This window comes from Gouania willdenowi, chromosome 19 (genome assembly GCF_900634775.1).
Source record: "Gouania willdenowi chromosome 19, fGouWil2.1, whole genome shotgun sequence".
NCBI classification, from domain to species: Eukaryota; Metazoa; Chordata; class Actinopteri; order Blenniiformes; family Gobiesocidae; genus Gouania; species Gouania willdenowi.
Genome location: NC_041062.1, coordinates 11,351,893 through 11,373,502, shown reverse-complemented (window position 1 = coordinate 11,373,502; position 21,610 = coordinate 11,351,893). Strand labels below are relative to the sequence as shown.

General features: G+C 38.8%; 1 protein-coding gene across 1 annotated transcript; it reads left to right on the top strand.

The window, feature by feature from the left end:
* The first annotated feature begins 8,842 nt into the window (after positions 1-8,842).
* fscn2b (fascin actin-bundling protein 2b, retinal) lies at positions 8,843-21,074 on the top strand. The gene is made up of 7 exons (XM_028476403.1): positions 8,843-9,860; positions 10,117-10,215; positions 10,360-11,086; positions 17,086-17,242; positions 18,847-18,968; positions 19,057-19,224; positions 19,314-21,074. Exons 2-7 carry the CDS (start codon positions 10,123-10,125, stop codon positions 19,517-19,519), a joined length of 1,473 nt encoding a protein of 490 aa, XP_028332204.1. The 5' UTR covers positions 8,843-9,860; positions 10,117-10,122; the 3' UTR covers positions 19,520-21,074.
* Positions 21,075-21,610: the final 536 nt, after the last annotated feature.

The window sequence follows — 21,610 nt, the reverse complement described above, 5'->3', positions numbered from 1 at the left end:
AATTCCCACAGACAGAGCTGCTCCTGTCACAGACATTGTTTTTTTTCTTTTCTTTTTTAACCATTGAGGCTCTGAAGCACTTTTACTAAATCTAAAACACTCAAGACTGTGAAGTTCATTTTAAACTCTATGCCGAAAGCTCTTCATCATTTAATTCTAACTGTAACAACAGTTGTTTTGTTAGCGTTGAACAGCTCCGGTGCAGCCTTCACGACATTTTGACAACATGCCAGTGTCAAAGCTTTTAGTAGCAAACACAGTCCTGACACACGTCAACACACATTTTTAGGAAAGAGGCAGAAATTTTGCCTAGCTAAAGTTCTTGATGAATCGTTGGGATTGATTGATTTTTACATTTATATAAATAAGGGGAAGCATATGTCCTGAAAAAATCAATAACTTATCATTTTCAATTAGTATGTTGAGTAAAATGCAACCTAGTTATAGTTCAAATGTAGTCATCAAGGCCAGAACCGTATAGAGAGAGTTGCGACAACGGAAGTTCAAAATGCTTGACCGTCACGTGATTCATGTAGACTCAAATAGTTCCGGAAGTTATTGGCGAGCAATTCGAATCTATTGACATAACTGTGATTTTTGGTAATTTGTCGTCAATAACTGCATTGATTTACAATATTTATACAGTACACGCCATATGTATGTGTACATAAATAGCTTTTTTTTTCCTATTAGTGTAAACAGCTAGTGTACCTGCTTTTTTGACATAATTAAGGCCAATATTAATTTGTTAAAAAAAGTGTTATGTATTGTATACAGGATGTATTGCTTTGAATTTTCTGTAATGTTCTTAAACTTGTATGGTATTAAGGGCAATCACGTCCCAATGTTTATTGACATATAATAGCCATACAACTTGCATAATTTGCATACGACTAACTTCCATTTAGAAGGGGTGGTGTTTAAAAATTAATACTAGTTTATTTTCATCCATTTCAGTAATCCCATGGTAATTAAGCGCCTATGTAATCTTAGTGATTTAATGTCATCTTTGACTTTCATATATCATTAAAAAACACACCACATCCAGACAGGACACACTGAAAACATATTTATTATGTTTATACATATATAAAAATAGACATTAGATTTTTACTATGCACTTATGTACCAAGATGAATTCATTAAAAAAATGTCTGACAAACATGTCATGCAGTTTGTCCGTACCTTTCATACGTGGTGTCCTTGCATGTAGTCGCCACCGAGGTTTGCTGTGCTGTATGGGGATGCTCCAATCGCTCCGAAAAAGGAGTGAAAATGTATGGCTTCACAACCGAACCAGAGAAGAGAAAGAAATGGTTCGCCAAAGTCAGCAGGAGCAATCTCACAATAAATCTGGATTATAACAATAAAAAAAATATTTGAGGTAATCACATTCAAACACTTTTTTTGCACTTTTTCACAAATAACAATTGAAAAGCTTGAAAAATTAAGATATGTAGCCTATGCGGGTAGATAGAACTGAGTTGTGTGCATTAATTATTATTGTTATTCATTAATAATTTAATTTATCACAGCAAAATAAATCATGTTTAAAAGCAATTTTTCTAATTTCACATCGTTGGATGAAATGGCATTAATAAAAATTGAAACTTGTGGCTAAGGCTGTGTGTTGCTAACTTTATGTAGTAGCGTTAACATATCCTAGCCTCATCTTTTTATCTGCTAATGATCCCTTAATCTACTAGTTTAGCAGAGGTAAATCCACTAACATGCTTTAATGCACACATTATTGGGTTTAGATACACTGATGATAATAATAATCATATCCAATATGATTATTTCAACGTCTTACTGTTCAAAAGTGCATCGCAAACTCTCTAGTCCGCTCTATTTTCATTGCGCTGCAATAGTCAACTGCTCATTTCCAGAACAATTGTAAGGCTCCATGAACCGCTATTGCTGTAAAAAATATTGGAGTGGACGGAGTTGTTGCAACTCTCTCTCTATATAGCTCTGATCAAGGCTAATTCAGTTATAGTAGCCCACTAAAATATAAGATATTAAATGACTAATATAAGGCATATGATTTCATGCTTTTTGTAAGAAGATTCGATTAACATTCATCATCCTGTCATGGATAAATGATTCATTGATCATTGATATTAATTAGGTTTTTTTTTTTTCATTTGTCAGCAAATAAACAATAAGACTTTTTTTACTGTGAGGACAATAACTTAACATGGCAGTTGGCCTGCTTTTCCTAAAACAACTATGCATTGGTAACAAAAATCATGAAACGCATTTATACAATAAAAGCAGAAGTGCCAGAAAAAACAAAACAAAACAAGCACAGTGTGTGCATTAAATAATTTAACTTCACTTTTTAAGAGTTTTTACAGGTTTAGAAAAAGCTCCATACATAATGTCTATACTTTCTCTGAATGTTAAGAGCAACTCTTAAATATTTAAATAAAAAGTACTGGTAACATATTTGGGGAAATTAATTTTTTCAACATTTCAAATAAATATCCCAATAATAGTCAAAGAAAATACCTACAACACTATTTTTCCCAATATATAGAAAAAAACAGATTTTAACAAAGGTTATCGTGGTCTAAAGTGTAATACCTCGACTCACCTGAAGATGTCGCTTCAGGTTTGTTGTCTGTTTGTCGGTAATGGTGGCGTCACTCAATTTACATACTGTCTTCTCTTCATTTATATCTAGTATAACATTTTGTCCAAACATTGGTTCTTCTTTGTCTTCCGGCGTTTGACATTTTCTCAGTTGCAGACATATTGTTTCAATTCAGTCTTCAATGGCCACGTTTACATGGGAGCTTTCATATCTCCTTTAAGCAGAATAAAAGTTAATTCCTCTTTAAAATCACCTTGTGAACACTTAATTCCTAATGCTAATTTAAGTCCGAATCAAAATTAAATCAGAATTAGGTGGCTGGTTTATTCCGATTTTAATTCCAAGTTAGATAATTCCTCTTTTTGTAAACATTTACACTTTTTCTGCACATGCGTGATTTACCTCGATGACTACATAATCCAGGATGGCCGCCCGGACTCCAGCCGAGACTATTTAATAAGAGCCTTAGAATACATGGATGTAATGAAAAGCGTGGATGGACAGACGCATAAACATGCAGACTGGGTTTTATTTACTGGTGATTAGCTCCTCTTCCTTCTGCTTCGCGGTCCAAACTGAAACCGTGTGTTATTGTCCAGCTGCTGCTTCAAAACTACAGTTCTCATGTGTGGTCTTCTGTGTTACAGCCGACAATAAAAGGTTTGTTGTGTGTGTTTTCCCGATAGATGCGAACCCCCAGACCTAAAGCGGTATTGAATAAACCAGTTTTCCATGTAAACCTCAATGTAAACTTCAATTCGGGAATTACTATTTCCATGTAAACACAAGGCAGAACACTTTCATTCCGAATGATTTAATACGGAATAACTAATTCCGAATTAAAAAACATCATGTAACAGTGTGATTGTGCTAGACCACATGAGACATCTTACGTCCTCAAAACACAATCAGCGTAGACCTATTTGCTTCTGGATCACTTACCAACTTGTCCCGCCTGCCTAGGTCACGTGATAGGCCAGTCATTGGCCAGTTTAGGTTGTGTGACTAAGACTAAACCTAACCGTAAACCTAACTCTAACCCTAAAAATTGTTACGATATTGGGTTATAACCTAACCTTAACCCTAAGACGCTACGTACGTTTACTTTGGTAACCGTACCAATTGCACCGGGCGTTGTCCGTACGGCAACCGTACACATAAACACTTAAAAAAATTTAAAAAGTACATATAATTGGATATATGCAGCATTGCATTCTTTAATCCCCTTTTTTGTACCTTATAAAAAAGCTCATTATCACAGCTTGATTGTTGTAAATATCTGTATCATATTTGTATTATTTTTGTAAATATCTGTATTATATTTGTATGTAATTTGTATTATTATTAATCTTACTTTATTTATTTTTTTACTACTGTAATGTGTGTGTATCTGATTCTTATTTTTAACAGTCTTTTACTTAATTATACACTTATTTAATGTTTCTCTCTTTCATTTTTGTTAAACTTTTTATTATTTTATTTGTGATATTTTTTGGCTGTAACGAAAGCAATCTCCCACTGGCATTAATAAAGGAATTCTGATTATTATCTATGGATAGTATTATTATGCATCTATAAATAGTCTGCCCACGCATGTATGTATATATACACATGTAAGTGTTGTATAACTGGATTCATGTGTGTGTATATGAATATATGTAAAACTCTCTACACCTTTTCCCTTTTTAAAACACTTGTAAGTTAGTTGTACATTTTGTACTACATATATATATATATATATAGTGAAAATTTTTTTTATTGTTTTGCACATCACAAATGTATTTTTTTATAGTTATACTTTTTGTGTGCACACATTGTTCAATATCACACTTGCACTGGCAATGTGTAAACTCGTTTCCTCATGCCAATAAGGCTGTTTTGACACATATAGATACATATATAGATGTATACATACATGGTTTTAATGTATATGAACTTCATTAAAAGTTCCAGATCCCGTCACTACAGAGTGTGTTGTTCAGTAGATGTTCAGGCTGCTTTGAAGAGAAAATAACTGGGACTAAAAAGAGGATAAAACGGGAATAACTGGGAACCTCCTCGTTCTTGAGTCGCCCGCACTCGGTTAAATATCGCATCATGTAATCGTGTATTTTCGTAATTTCGTAAGAGCATCGGTGCGAAGTGTCTGATGTGAGTTGGCCCGTCTCCTGATAAATACTCCGCGGAGATGCGTCTCTCCTCCCGAACGGAAAAAAAACAAGGCGGCCGGGAGTCGTGGGGTTGAGCTGGTGGGCGTGGCTAAATTACAGCAACTGACCAATGGCGTCACAAACCTTGCACAGGCGGGTCGTCGTTGTTAAATCTCAGCCAATCAGCGACAGACTAGTCCTCCTTCCCCCACGTGGGTGTTGAGGCCTAAATGACAGCCACCAGATTCTCGACCAATCGCAGCCCTGCGAGGTGTTAATCTCAGCAGGGATTGGATGTCTGTTTTTCCTCGAGCCCCCTCACTCACCACGTTTAGCCCGTCGTTATTTTTTATTTTTCCTTTATTAACTCTTTCCTGCCACACGGAAAAGACGCTGTTCTGCTCGGAAAACACACACACACACACACACGCAGTTACAGCCAAACGTGAATTAATGAATGATTCAAAGGCGGTTCGTTTTCTCAAGCGCCACAGACACATCGCTTTGATTGGGACTGTTTCGCTACATCGGACCGTGGAGTAGAACACGGAAAGGACCGAAAAGTAACGCAGTAGTAAAGCATGGACGCTGATCGGAATCCAATGAGCAATGTACGGAGTGCAAACGCAATTAAAAGCGGGCGAAAATCGCATGCTAAGCAGTCAAATGTGAGCCACATCCACACAGCGTGACTCTGTTCTCCTCCTGTTTGGTCACGAAACAACAATGTTCCAAAGTAAAGTGACAGGAAACAAAAACTAAAGGAAAGTCCCTCCGCATCCACACATCAGTCTACCATCACTTGTTTTTGCCCTTCTACAAACATTCTAATCCATCCTAAAAAAAAAAAAAAAAACCTAGTGCAGTGGCAAACATCGGTAAACCGAGCCTCAGTCTTTTATTTTGAAACCAAAACACGCTGAGGCAGAGTCCTCGTGCAAGATCTCAGGAGAAGGATGACACCGCCTCCTAGTGGTGAGTGTGGAACTAACACCATGTCGTCAACACTCAAAGACGAGTATCCTGACAACTGGATTATAGACTTGTAATATTAATCACAAGTGGATTCAGATCTTTAAATACATTTTATGTAGGGATGGGACGATATACAAAGTTCCCGAGACGATACACGATACTGGGGTCACGCTAACGATACGAGACAATATTTCTGGAAAGGGGAAAAAAATGGCAGTTTGCTTTTATTTTATTACCTCTGGCAACACTTACATATACTCTGGGTTTGACCTTTTCAACTCACGGGAATATAAAATATAAAACAAACAACAATATACAACACACATTTTTCCTATTTCAACCATTGACGATATATCTTTTGATGTTTTAATATCGCGATATCGTGTCACACTCTTACTTCTACTGCATCAGGTGTAATAATCCAGCAAATGTGAATGTATAGCTTATAATGTTTTGATCTCAGGAACTCATTGAATTCTATGTTTTTGTAGCTACAAACTGTCATTTTTCCTTTTCTATAGCTTTTAATCATGTACAGAGATGCATGGGTTGTTAAAGCTTTCAGCACCTTAGTGCACGATTCACGGATGCCAATCTAGTGTTGGGCTGGTGATGCCAATGTTTTACTTTATTAGACTAAACTGTATATAATTGGACAGTATTATGCTCCCTACTTTGTGGTAACTGTCTGATGGATGGTTCTGTTTTAAGATGACAATGCCAAATTACATTGTCTTGAAAGAATGCGAAACTGGACATTTTTAGTACAGTTTCCCTTTTATATTCTACACATATAATTCCGTTTTTATTGAATCACAATATCTTTCACCCATTTTTTGTTGCTAAGTTGGACCTTGATGTGAGCCAGATTTAAGTCCAAAAGTAACAAGAAAACAACCCTTTCTTGTTTTGGATGCTTGTCGGAGAAACAGCAGCATGACCAATAGGAATCATCCAACTGGTCCCTTTCATCCACTTCCAAACCTCTGGAATTGAACAGATCGCAAGAGAAGACTGACTTGCAGGAATGACACACAGGAGGAAAATGATGAAGACAGTGTGTGAAAGGAGGGGAACACTGTGGGGTACCAGGCAGCACCCCGCAGTCCCACGTAATGGCAGAATAGAACTTAATAGGCTAGAAAAGGCTGGAGGCTGTTAACTCACAAGCGGTCATTTTAAATTCTCCCACTATGCGTTGCTATTTTCCCCTCATACTCCGTGTATATCTTTACTTCATCCCTTCCATGTGTGTCTGTGTAATTTGACAATTCTCACTCTGATCCTCAGCCTCCTTAACCCATCTCCCACTGATCACCTATATCAGCTGTTCCTTTCCTTTTCCTCCCCCAAAAAAAACTACCACCACTCTCCCCCTCATTCCCTTCTTCTTCTTCTTCTTCTTCTTCCCCCTGCTTTCCTCCTCTGTTCCTTCTTGCCCTCCCTCCCCTCTTTGTGTCTCCTTGGAGGAGGTGTAATGATAGCTATTTCAGTGTCATCAGAGGATCGCTGTAATGGCTTCTAAAGTACCATCCCATGGTTGCCACGGTGAACTTGGCACAGCCGCCGTCCCAGAATCGGAGGCAAAAAGAAAAAGAACAACGGCACAAAAAAAAAAACAAAAACAAAAAAAACATCTGGTTGGCTATGGACAGGCGTCACCGTGCCAACAGCAGCAGGAGAGTCAGTACATCAGCAGACGATGACGCAGCCCCCGGGGACTACAGAGTGAGCTAATGATGCGTGGGATAGGACACATATGAGGAAGGAGGACAGTAATAGTTATAATAGTGATAGCAATAAAAATAATAGCAGTGATCACAGTAACAGCGACGGTTTCTTTGATTCATAAGGAGGATGCCTGTCTCTCCTCCCATCTTTACAATCACAGCCTCAGTTTGCATATCTGTTTTAAAATGGAAGGAATGGACAGAAAATGATTGTTCATTTATTTGGTTGTTTTTCTTTATGATCAGTAGTGTCGCTTAATGTTTGGGGTTACGGCCTTCACTGAGAAACACGTGCATCTAAGACCCCACGGTAGCGGCTATCACAGCCCTCCATCTTCCATCATGCACACTGGTCCTGTTCAGGAACCTAGTCCAGCTGACTCGGTGATCACACCCAGCAGAGGTCTCCAGTCCAGTCCATCAGAGTGCTGACACAGAACGACAAATAGAGACAGAGATTAATTTACTTTGGGAACTTGAATAACCTAAAATCTATGTTTTTGAACACAAAGCACCCACAGAAAGCAAGCACATTCTTGGGAGAACATGTAAACTTCACCTGGAAACAGACGAAAAAACCTAAATTTAAGAGTCTTCTCTTACTCACAACTTTTGTGTATTTTTATTGTCCTATTCTGTATTATTCTATTACTTTATATGTTTTTTGGAGTCATTTTGACCAATGTGACCACTGGGCTGCGAATTTGTCCATGTCGGTTTTAAACAGATATTGGTATTTGTTGGGGCAATGTTAATGTGAACAACAGCAAAATGACCACAAACTATATATCTCACTTTTCTATTGATCCCTAAGAGTTATTCCTCCATCTTCTATAATTATATTCATGTATTGATTAATATGATTTTTCTTAAGCACTTTTGTATTTATCTATAATACTGTTGCCAATGTTTTAATATAACAATTCTGCAGCCAGAAATATGCTCGATAGGTAATATTTCTGTGTTCTTCAGTATTTTTTTGCATGTTTAACCACTGCATCCATTGCTAAAGTTTAGATTACAATCACATCACTAATGTCCTTCACTTATTTCGCTTCAATGTTTTAATCTAACCATTGTTCACACTAAGCATTCTGCACACAAGCCAGCAGTTCAAGCCAGGGTCAGGAAGAGTAAATCTTTAGGTGGGAGGTGTTTGCTGTGGACACTGGGACTTTCTTTTGACCTTTGTGAGTGCTTGTGTGTATACACTGACGACTTGTATGTTGTGATGGGTCAGTGAGTTTATGTGCATGTTTATAACCATTGATAAGCAGACTGGGGGAGTGTGTGTGGGGTTGGGGCATCTGGGCTGGGATGATTAGGTTGAGGATTAGATGGATTCAGGAACAGACATGTTTGTTTCCACACATGCATGGGCATGCACACTGACACGACTTGTTGCTTTTGCTTTCATATTACTGCCATCACCATGCCAAATTTCAGACGTGAGGTCGTGAAACTGTCCTTTTGGAAGTGGCCCAGGGAGCTTGCAATCAGAGAAGGAGTGTAACTGAACCCGAGCAGTGGCAGGTAAACCGAGCTGCACTCAGCCAACTACCCCAAAGACATTGGCAGTGCTCTGGTTACCCTGCAGTGTGTATAGTTGTGCGTTGTCTCCACTTGCCTCGCTTTATGTGTCACAGAAAAAAGGTGAAGTGCAGAGCTCAGACCAACGTGCAGAGGCAGAGAAAGGCAGGATTACACACATGGCAGGTTAGAGAAAGGCAGTTGCGAGAGGAGGAGAGGATGGAAAGAAAAAGCTACAGAGCGATGCTTAAGATTACAGATACAAGCACCTTTTGTTGCCAAGTTCAGACGTGATGGACGGCTTATGTTCAGAGACGGACTGAAGAAGTCCTCATTGCCTCACCTTTTATCATTGGGATAGCAGAGGATGTTCTACTTCACTGATCAAACTTTTCTGAAAGAGGCAAACGAGGAATCTGGACTTTAACAAAGGTGGGGAAAAGGTCAGTCTTTCATGTGATTGATCCATTGGTAATTGGCAAAGAGGGGGTGATGCAATTCCCCTCACTGATCAGGGTGCAAAAGAGACTGAATGACTTACTGTTCACCCTAAAGCTTCAGAGACAGAAGTGATGGTGCACTCTTCAACTCGAGGCTGAAAAACAGTCCAGATTAAAACTACTGTACAAAGAGGAAATGACATGAAACTGAAGAGAGATCAAGGCAGACTCAAGCTCTTGTTACCTCTAACCTGATTAGGTAGAGCATTACTTGTGGTGGAAGGGGAGCTGGAGGACCTGATCAAGAGAAAGTGAGAGCCTCCAAAAGCAGACAAAAAAAAACCCCAAAAGGAATCACATGAAGACAGAAATCTCCTAAACCAGGAACGTGGAAATAGAGCCGCAGGAACTGCAGAGAGGAAGCCACAAAACCACAGTAAGTTAATTAGGAGGTTGTGGCTGGGAAAAAAAAAAGTTTAATGAAGTGATGGGTGGGGGGAGGAATTTGTGGTTATGGGGAGTGCTTTATGTAGTGAACCTTAATGAATTGATTCCCTGCCTTTAACAATTTTGTATTACATCACTCTTCATCACTATTGCTTTGCTACTTTATACTTTTGCTTTTCCTTCACCTTTCATTTAAACTATACACATTCCTTCTCCTTTTGTGTGTCACTACTCTAAATCAACAGGTGAAGATGCCCCCCAATGGGAACCTTCCTTTAAAGTTGCAGTTTGGTTTAATCAATCATGAGGGACGCTACCTGACCGCTGAGACCTTTGGCTTTAAGGTACAACAATGAGTAGTTTCAGATCAAATGTTGTTGTACGGTCTGTGTAACGCGCCTCTATAAAGCTGCAGAGACAGTTACAATGGTGCAGTCTGGCTTCACGTCAAACATAAATCTTGGTGCAATGTTTTTCATGTTTCTCAGGTGAATGCGTCAGCTCCCAGCCTAAAGAACAAACAGATATGGACTCTTGAGCAAGAATCCCAAGACACACAGGTGGTCTTCTTACGCAGCCATCTGGGGCGATACCTGGCCTCTGACAAGGATGGCAAAGTTACCTGTGAGGCAGACAGCCAGAATTCTGACTGCCGCTTCCTCATCGTGGCTCAGTCTGATGGCCGCTGGGCCCTACAGTCTGAGCAGTACCTGCGCTTCTTCGGGGGCTCTCGGGACTACCTGTCTTGCTTCGCTCAGGTGATCACAGATGCTGAGCTGTGGGCAGTGCACCTGGCTCTGCATCCTCAAGCCAACCTGCTGTCTGTGGCCCGCAAGCGCTATGCCCACCTCTCTATGGAAGACGGGGAAATTGCTGTGGACCTGAATATTCCCTGGGGTGTGGCAGCGCTCTTGACTCTTGTCTACATGGATGGAAAATACTGCCTAAAGACGTGTGACAGCCGCTTCCTCAGCAATGATGGGAAACTTCTGACGCAAAGTGGAAGGGCTACAGCGTACACATTGGAGCTGAAGTGTGGGAAGCTTGCATTTAAAGACTGTGAGGGGAAGTACTTGTCTCCCATGGGACCGACAGGGACCCTAAGGTCTGGACGGTGCTCCAAGCCGGGCAAAGATGAACTGTTTGACTTGGAGGAGAGTCATCCACAGGTGGTTCTGATAGCTGCTAATGGGCGTTATGTCTCCATAAGGCAAGGTAAGAACAAACCAACAACTGGTGTTTTATTTTCAACGTATTAAACACATGTAAAACTGGAGTATTTATCAGGCTTGTTTCATACCAAATTGTATTTGCCTGATTGAAAGAACCGAGGTTGCCCCATGGTTAGTGTTAGGTTGGTCAGATGAGCTTTTGCTGACACAGGGCGACCTGCTCCCATACATAATGAAGCAGAAATTGGCAGCTGAGAAGGAATGCATGGTAATCATCAGTAACGTAGCCCGCTCCTCAGCACTGGTTGGATCACTCTGGGGAATCTAGTTAAACGAAGGCTGACATGGGATACTATCAACCCCATTTGAGAAACCGGAAATTAGTTTATTAACTGTTTAAACATTGTGACAGATCTAGGTTAGTCAACTGTCTGTAGTTATGTTGCTTATAATTTATTTAGGTATGAATCCAAAGAACAAAAGCACAGAATCCAGGTTCTCAAACACTTATCAAAGATCAAGGGCAACATCCTGGACTCCTGCAATGTATTCTTGGTCATTCCGGGGAATCCTAAGTTACCCCGAAGCTAGAACTAACTAGACAAAAAAAGAACTTCATGGAGAGTTTTTGTGATACGGAAATTTGCTTTTCAATGACACAAGCCAAACAGAGGAGTTCATTAAAACAATCAGTGGTTACAGGCCTGGATATGAGGCTGACCTTGCCACACTGTCTCTGACCTATAGGGTGTACAAAGGAAAATAGATTAACACTCAACAAAGACAAAATGGCTCCAAATAATCAGGTGCGTATCTATAGCCTTGGGTAATTCTGACCCTAGACAGCAGGTACTGTTACTATAGAAATGTCTTTGAAATGTGATCAAAATAAAATAAAAAAGGATACACGGGGGTCAGTGGCACATCCTTCTGTCATCTGGCCTCTCTTTCTTTGGTCATCAACCAACATTAGACACTAATAAAATCAAGTAAATTATTCACCACAGTCACCTAGATTTCCTAACTAACCATTGTCCTCTCCCTTGGGCAATGTAATCAAATAGTATTTCTCTGTAGATGATGCATTGTAATCTTTGTGATTCAGCAGTACTAGGGGGGCACCGTGGCACTACACCACTGGCCTGATGGGTTTAACCTGCTTCTCATTGACTTCATAGTCATTTTTCCTTTAAAACACGGTTAAATTACTTTGATCAGCATAGCAAAAAAGAAACTGGAGCAAATGCAATTGTTATGGTCAGGTTACATCCAGGCGAAGTCGCGTTGGTTGGATTTGGAGTGGACGTCTTCCACATGGATGTTTGGACAGGTTTTGTTGGTCTGATTTAAAACTGGCTTTAAGGTGGACGCCCATTACACCAACAGTGCTTGTCAGCATACTTTACCATGACAGCCATCCACAGGCTGCAGATTCTTGTCTGCAGGCTTGAGTTTCACCTTCCCAGGGTGCTGTAACTGAATCTCTCTGCGCTCATTGTTCCTGGTCAGCAGTGGGGGCTGCAGGCAGGAACCAATCTACTGGGAGCTCTGCAAACGGATTGGTTGGAATTAAAAAAAAAAAAAAAGACATTATTGTTGCCTATCACACACGTACATATGATGGACCTTTAGTTCATGCATTCATGTGCATTTAATCTCAGAGCATGACGCCACCTCACTTCCTTCATCTTCACCCTGGTTTTGCAAAAACAAAAGCTTTATCTTTCTCCAAGACACTGGCCCACTCACAGGCAGCAAAGCCCTGCTGTGGAGAGTGGTGAGTTGTGTTGAATTATTAATGAAGTCCTTCCAGCTTCGTTCCTGGAAGGAGAATAAGGAGGGGGGTGCTTTCAGAAACCCAAGTTGGCTTTTACCTAAGGCCAGAGCTTCTGCCCCTAGGGTCACACCAACTTCATGAAAATGTAAAACACGTTCATTTAAGTAACATGTTATTAAGCAGGTTTACATACCATTTATGCCTTTTTGCCTTAAACTGAATAACATATAAAAGATTATAAAGAGTATAATTTTGTTTTATTCAACTATAATTTATCTTAGCCTCACATGAGTAATTGTTTCTTTGGATTATAGTCTTTAAATCAAAACAAGATGAAGGGAGAAAGGAGGATACAGCTGTAGCATTACTCCCAGAGGCTTCCTAAACAATAGGACTATATATGGAGACAGATGGGGGTGTTTTCTTCCTCCTGCCCATTATTTGTGTCTTAACTTGTGAATAAGTTATTTTATTTTGGCCTATTTTAATGCAAATTATTGCTATCTAAATAAAAGCTTAGTATTTATTTTATTTTAGGTAGGACATGAGTGTAGATGTAGATAGTATATGAAGAGTTGTAGAATCAGAATCAGAAATACTTTATTTATCCAGGGGGAAATTGTGTCACAGAGGCTCGAAAAATGCTACAAATGAAAATAATAAACACTAAAGAAAGAAAGAAAAGTTACATAGTTAAGTAAAATATTCTCAATTAAATAAGGATTGCACACATTACAGTAGAAAAAAAAAAAATAATGTATACTTTATTCACCACCGTAGTGAAATTCTTCTCCGTATTTTACCCATTTTCTCCAGGGGGTGGCAGTGGGCTGCCATTGCAGGCGCACCGGGGAGCAGTTGGATTGGGGTTAAGGGACTCAACATCCCACATAGCGGTGGGAACCTCACGATACGATACGATATGATACGATACACCGCTCGCGATAACTATTATCTCACGATATGACGATACTGCGAGAAAAAAAAGATTAAGTGAAAAATCATTTTTTTATTTTATATTTCTGAAAGACAATAAATTGAAAAAGTGTCCTAGGAACAGTGACACTATTTTAGTGCAACATTTCTGTAAATAAGTGTCAACATACCAATCTAAACGAATAGGTATCTCCAATAATGCTTTCTGTAAACATAAAATAGGGTTTTTTTTTGTTTTTTTTTACCAGTGACACCATTATAGTACAATATTCCAGTAAACAATATATTGGTTCCTTCAACAAACGGTGACAAAATTTCTGTGAAAACCTACCTGCACATTTTAGTGAAAAAGCAGAAAAGGTTTTGAAAAAACCCCAAACATTTATATATATATATATATATATATATATATATATATATATATATATATATATATATATATATATATATATATATATATATATATATATAAATTGATACTTAGCGCGAGCATATCGATAATCGATCATGCAAAAACATATGACGATATATCGCCGTATCGAGATATCACACCCGGGAGAGATTCAAACCAGTAACCCTCCTATTACAAACCTGCTTCTTTAACCACTAAGCCACCACTCCCCAATTACAACTTAACAAATCTAACACCAGATTTTTTTTTCCATTACTTTAGGTTGTATTTGGGTCTCTATACTGTATATCCTCTTAGTGTCCCAATGATCAGCACTGCTCTAATGATTTTTTAATATTTCAGGTCTTACTGAACACATAAGCTCCCAGTGAATACACGTTACATGTGTACACAGATCCCAGTAAACAATAGTGGGGGTTTGAAATAGTGAAATCAATTGAAATGAATAAAACAGCAGAAAAGGCATCTCTGTTGGATGAGACCTTGAGAGGAGACGAGAAGATGGTGGCATCAGCTTACCATCAATAATTGATGTCAGAACCATCTATCGTTGATGGATTAGTCAGGCCTGCTCCATTTTCAAACCAAAGGTCTGAAAATGGAGCAGGCCTTTATCAGGAGGTGGATCTGGATCCTGCAGAGCCAGCAGCGTGGTCATCTTTGTGCTATCAGGGCGCTGCTCATCGTTTCTCACATCATGAAAACATCTAATTTCCTATGCTTGAGGTCGGACTGTGTCCAAAAGATAATCATCAACACAGCTATTGGGATTCTCACGTTGCTAGCTAGGGTTTCAGCGTAGCCAATCTTCTTCCATTTTATCTCTGCTGCTTTCTTCCCCTCAGTCGTTCTCTCTTCCCTCCGTCTCCTCTGCTTTCATCTAACGAACAGCAGCTATGAGATCCCAGCTGAGCCCCCTCTGAAGATCATTTCTGGGTTGAATTAGTGTGAAATGGACACATGGAATAGGCAGACAAAGCATGACATTGAGTGGGTATGAGAGAGAAAAGGAGTGACAGGCCCTGAGGCATAACCGTGGAGGAGGGATACGTCCATGCTTTTAATGCATTAAGATCAATGATGATTTAAGCTCTTGTAAGACTTTTCGCTATCACGTTTATCAGGTGTGAATGATGTGTAATTAAAGCAGCCCAGGTGCTCGAAAACCATGACATCTATGTCATGTGCGCTTTGTCTCTGCAAAAATGTAGGTCTTTATCGATTTTCTTCTTAAATAATAAAAAAAAATAGATGTATTTAAACAGTCTATGTTATAAACAACTTATATTGTTTTTATGTGAAAACTAATTTTTCAGGAGGGCTTTATTTTGCATCAGTTAAATCAGGGGTCTGTCACCTTTACTCTCAAAGGAACCATTTAACCTCATTGTACCTGGATTAAAGTCCAAAATACCTACTTAATGAAGACAATACAGTGTATTTAATTATATACAGTTAAATTATATAGAATAATGTTTGATTTAATTTGACTTGATTTGTATTGATCATGTAAATGGCAGTTCAAAATAAAATAAATTGACATCAAGAAATAAAACAATATTTTGCATCTTAAAATTCTTAGTTTACATGAACACAATGTTATATAAAGAAGATTTTTTTTAGTTAATGATTTATTTTAGGTTAACAAATTGTTATATCTTGACTTTATTTGTCATTAATAGCACCTGGAAAAAAAATAACTCATTATTTCAATAGTTTTTTTTAAAAAGCTATAGGGAGCCATTGCAAAAGAGTCAAAGAGCCACATTAGGCTCCAGAGCCGCGGGTTGCAGACCCCTGTGTTAGATATAACAATGCTTCTCTCTCAGGGGTGTGTTTTTGCAGCCCGAGTCAGCACCAGTTTGACCTTTTTTATTCTTGTAATTACGATACTGTATAAGAACCACTACTGCTTTATACCCAAATGACAAAACAAGCACATTTACACTGAATCCATACAGCACAAGTGCTCTCTGATGAGCAACAGGAACAATTACACAGAGCATAGATCTGTGATGTCAGAGCAGCGACGATAAACACAATAGCTCCACTAATAAAGAGCTGCACATTAAGCTCTAAGGTGACAAAACTATAGTAGGTTATTTTTCCAAATGGATACGACACAGTAATAAGCATTTCAAACGACCAAGGGAGAGTCGTTACTATCCTCAGTCTGAGAACCAAGGATTTAAAAACTTCAGGAACATTTAATTCAACTCATAAACCAACACCAGGTGTATAAAGAGTGGCTTCTTAATGCAAATACAGTCAACATGTTTAGCATGTTCTGCATGTGTCTGATCATCCATGCTTCCTTTGGCCTTAAAGGCGTCGGCAGTTATCTGAACATCCTGCAAAGTGTGCACCATAAAATCCTCAGGTCTTTTCCTGTTTTTGCTTTATTCTTTTATGAGGGGGATTGAGGGCTTGGACGGGCAGCACTCCAAAGCTGATTATATCAGAGCCCTGCTGTGAAGAGGGCAGGGGGACAGGGCCGAGTGTAGGATGGGGGCGTGAGGTGGAGCTTATGGGGGTCAGGGGTTTGGATGTAGAGCTGGGGAGGATGACGGAGAGGAAGGATCAGGCACAAGACATCAGGATTGTTGGAGGAGGAATGGAAGTATTCTGTAAGCAAGCCCATTGTTGACTGTTTTAAAGCATCTCTGTATGGCTTTGAAGACGCCCATAAAATAACTGATTTATAAAGAGGAAAATGATTGATTTATATTTATTATCAAAGGTTTAATTTGCAAAGAAAAAGCTTCTGTTTTCTTTACACAGTCATCTCGCCTTGCCATGTTTTTCTGTTTGTTTGTTTTTTGGCCACAAATTCTTACAAACTCTGAGCTTCATTTTGTTGCATTAAAGTATAATTTCAGTGTCACACAGTCCTCAGGTCTCCCTTGTCCTCTCCCAGGAGTGAGCCTTGCAGCCAACCAGGAGGATGAGACGGACATGGAAACTTTTCAGATGGAGATTGACAAGGAGAGTAAGAAGTGCACGTTCCGCTCCAGCCAAGGGAACTACTGGGCTCTGGTGGCTCATGGAGGGATCCAAAGCACTGCCACTCAAGTGTGAGTGGATGCTGTAATTACAGCTGCAATAGGGGGGAAAGAGAGGACATTTTATTGCCAGGAGTCAGTTTTACACTGACTGAGTGTCCAAGGACTAAAGTAAATTACTTTTAGTTCACACATGTTGCACATAATGCAGTGAGGGAGGGTGTATGTTGCCATTCTCACATCAAATCATGAGTACTTCAAGGCATTTCATATATATATATATATATATATATATATATATACAGAAATAAATAACTACACCCATGAAGGATCAGTTTGGCATTACAATCCTCACGGTCTTTTGAATAGAAGTCTTCTTTATAATCATTAAAGGACTATTGGCACATTTTATTTACCTAAATTAGTATAAGGCTCAATCTTTTATTCAGATTTAAGTTATCAAATATTTTCCATGTGGTATTCATGACTAAGTTATTTATTTGTGTTGATAATTGTGTAACTGCTGGCACTTTATATACATTTCTGGTAAATAATCAGAGAGAACCCTACAAAGATTGGGGCTGGGTTTAAAAAATCAATTAATCACTATATGAATTGATTGAATATGAATGGCCCAATATTGATTTATAAAATCCTAGAATGGTTTGTTTAATACATATTTTTAACATATTTTTAATGTGAACATTGACATTTTTGATAATGCACCAAGATAGTTACTTTCTACAGTCTAGGTTCCCAAAGTGGGGTATGGGTACCCCCACGGGTACGCAAATTGTCATGGGGGTACATGAATGAAGATTAAAAATACTGACAACATTGGACACTGGAATTTTAATAGAGCAGCTAATGCTAATGCTAGGTTAACGTTAATTCTAGGTTAAAGTCAATGCTAATGCTAGGTTAATGCTATTGCTAGGCTAATGCAAATGTTAGGTTAAAGCTAGTGCTACGCCAATGCTAATGTTAGGCTAATGCTAGATTTTTGCTGTTGCTAGGTTAATGTTAATGCTAACTAATGCTAAGCTAAGGCAGGATGACGCAGGCCAGCACCTACATCCTCACTTGCATTTTCTTCAGGAAATGCAATAATTCTAGTTATTATTAATAATATAATTTATTATTATTATTATTACAACCTTTGTTATTAGTTTCTTTTTGTACTTGTGTGAAATTGTTTTAACTGTAAAGTGTCTGAGTTTTTCAAAAATGCTTATAAACAAAATGAATTATTATTCATATGTATTATTGCTCAACAGGATAGGAACATGTAGAGACAAACATTGTATATGACATGTTTTTTAAGTGTGCAGGAGTAGGGGGTACATGGCTTCATGTTAATGGTGTGAAGGGGTACAGGACTGTGAAAAGTTTGGGTAACACTGATCTACAGCATAAGTCTTCTAAGAATCTCACCCGTATTTAAAAAAATTGGTAATGTGACTGAAATATCCTTAACTAAATCAAAAACGGAATCAAATCAGGTTTTTGTGAATCGAATTGAACCAATTTAGGAAATCTGAATAGATACCAGGCTCTGACAAGTATTATGAACATTGTAGGAGTTTCCGATGTCTTGTTTTTGGTAGTGTTGGTGATGGGTGCTACTTTAGCTGTCATACTTTCCCTCACAAGTTGGTCTTCTTGTTTATCCAAAGGTCGACAAACACCATGTTTTCAGTGGAGTGGCTTAGCCACAAGGTGGCGCTAAAGGCCAGCAACGGCAAATACATTTGCACTAAGAAGAACGGACAGTTACTAGCTGTGAGTGACTGCATTGGTAGGTACAGATACACTGGTTCGCTCCCATTCTGACTCCTAACATGCCTCTTTAATCATTTGTGTGTGTGTGTGTGTGTGTGTGTCAGGGGATGATGAGCTGCTGACTTTGAAACTGATAAACAGACCCATGCTGATTCTAAGAGGACAGAATGGCTTCATCTGCCACCATAAGAACTCCAACACTCTGAATGCCAGCAGATCCATCTATGACATCTTCACCCTGCAGTTCACCAACGGGGTCTACCACATCAAAGGTCGGGGGGGCTACAACCCACACATCAGGGTTGATTGGCTTCCTACTTTCTGACTCCTTCCTCTCTGTGCTTTCCTTCTTGCTGCATAGGTGTGGACGGACGCTTCTGGTACGTCAGCAGTGCTGGGCTGGTGTGCTCGGATGGAGAAGTCCCTGAAGAATTCTCTCTGGAGCTGTTGGAGCACCGTCGACTCGCCATTCGTGGCAAGAATGGCAAATACCTGCGCGGAGACCAGGGAGGAACACTGAAGGGTGATGGACTGAGCCTGAGCAGCTCAGCGCTCTGGGAGTATTAAACTCAGACCAGCATAAGCTTCTACACACAATCACAGCATTGTCCAGACCTTCTGTGGCCCTGCTTTAGCTAGAGTTGCATCTAAAAGTAGACCTAGTAGACACTTAGATTCAGTTGAGTCGTTACGATTGTAGCATACGCAAGTAAAGTGTTACGTACACGTATAGCCAACAACAACAACAACACAGACTTATTCCTGTTCTAATCTGAACATCACATAAAGGCCTAGAGTTGCATCAACACCATTGATTTACACATTTATTTTCTGTTATTGCACTTACAACCCAAAGAGTGGCACACTTAGACGTAATTAAATATCAAATAAAAGAACAAATATGCAATTTAATCATGAAATGCATGACATCTACTGTAGCTTCACATTAATTGTTTGTTACTCTAAAAAAGAAGTTGATAATGTTTATTTATTTAGTACATGTCAAGCTTTTTCACTAACACAATTCAGAAGATCTATGGAAATGACACCACACTTTAACAGTCAATGAAAAATGGAAAAACATGACCAAAAATAAAATGCCTTTAGATGATGATAAAAAGCCTGTATGATTTTATTTTTTTAAGCCCTTAGCTACTATCACATCATGATCGATCCGAGTGATAATTATAGGGAGTTCTATAGATTATGAGCTACGAGGCTGAAAAGTACCTTTGCAACCGGTTCTGTATTACAGTTCTGTTGGACATGAAATCATAAAATCGATGAAAGACACAGAAATTGTCACTAAACTGAAAGGCGTTGAAGACTTTCTAAATGATTGCATTTCTGTATGGGTTTTAAAATCAATAATATAGTGATTTTAAATGTCACTCAGGAGCTCGATGATTTTATAAATATCACTCAAACATGTGTATCTTGACATCAGCATCTCTACGAGGAGCTATGGAGGGGTGACATCACCTACGTATATCAGAGGTGTTAAACTCATTTTAGTTCAGGGGCCAAATAAGGACCTGTTTTAACTTAAAACTGAGCAACTCTAACAGTGACGTGCCCTAGTTTGCTCTTCCACATCTAAATGATTTATTAAGTATGTAAGATATCAACAATATCTAAGCAATGAGTTACAGATATCAGTCCCTGCAGGATCTTCTCCTTAAATGTCCTTAATTTGGTGACCAATTTTCATTTAATTTGGGGAAATTGCAGAATTTGGAAGAATTGAGAGTTCTTTCAACAATTTGCGATTAAAAATGGCTGCCACTATGTGATATAAGCATGGGAAAAACTATTGTGGTGTTCAGGGAATTTGTTTGTTTGGGAGGGGCTGAGATATCCACAACTGACTTAGTTTGTAATTTAGACAAAGATCCATACTTTCTCTGTCGTTTTTACTTTCCATTGCGGGCTGGATTTGGCCCCCGGGCCTTGCGTTTGAAACATGTGACCTCTATAGGTTTAATAAAACAGACTCTTCTGTATAAGAATATATGCATTCTGTGCTAATTCTAATAATTGCTTTCTAATAAACCTTTGGTACAACCATGAATACTTTTTTTCTGACACCGACCGTAAGTTTCCCCTCATTGTTCTGATCACTACCCCCTCCCCTGCCTCTCTGCCAGCTCGTATGGTATTAAATGAATGACGGGAAGCCAGCAAAGTGGTTTTTACGGACACGTAATGGGATTCATCCCGACCGTGTGTCAAAGTGCCATTTGAGAGCAACGCAGTCCCCATTCCAAGCTGCACTGTGTCACCTTTCAGGGAGAAAACGTTCATCATAGAATGACAGAGTGTCAAGTCTCACCATGAAACAAAACAGTGACCAACCCTCATCATTCTTTAACTCTACCCGTTACTTCCTGAATATGGGGGCAACTTCCTGTGGGATGAAACATTATGGGGTGGTGATTGTGAAGTTGCGCATGTTAAAATAAACATCAACACTTAGCAACAAACCACAGTTACAAAACATGTAAAATTTTTATTTTTGACCAGATTTACAGCAATATTTTTTCTTATAAAAATGTGTTAAATAATAATCTAAATGTTACATGTAAATGTTAAATTTGAATCCAAGTGTTAAATGCTAAATCTAAACAGTGAATTTGAATATTAGCTAAATATTTAGTT

Excerpts from the sequence above, each read along its gene's own strand:
- fscn2b (XM_028476403.1), top strand. The coding sequence starts at position 10,123 with ATGCCCCCCAATGGGAACCTTCCTTTAAAGTTGCAGTTTGGTTTAATC. Across the intron at positions 11,087-17,085 it reads TTATGTCTCCATAAGGCAAG|GAGTGAGCCTTGCAGCCAAC; the intron begins GTAAGAACAAAC and ends GTCCTCTCCCAG. Across the intron at positions 18,969-19,056 it reads AGCTGTGAGTGACTGCATTG|GGGATGATGAGCTGCTGACT; the intron begins GTAGGTACAGAT and ends TGTGTGTGTCAG.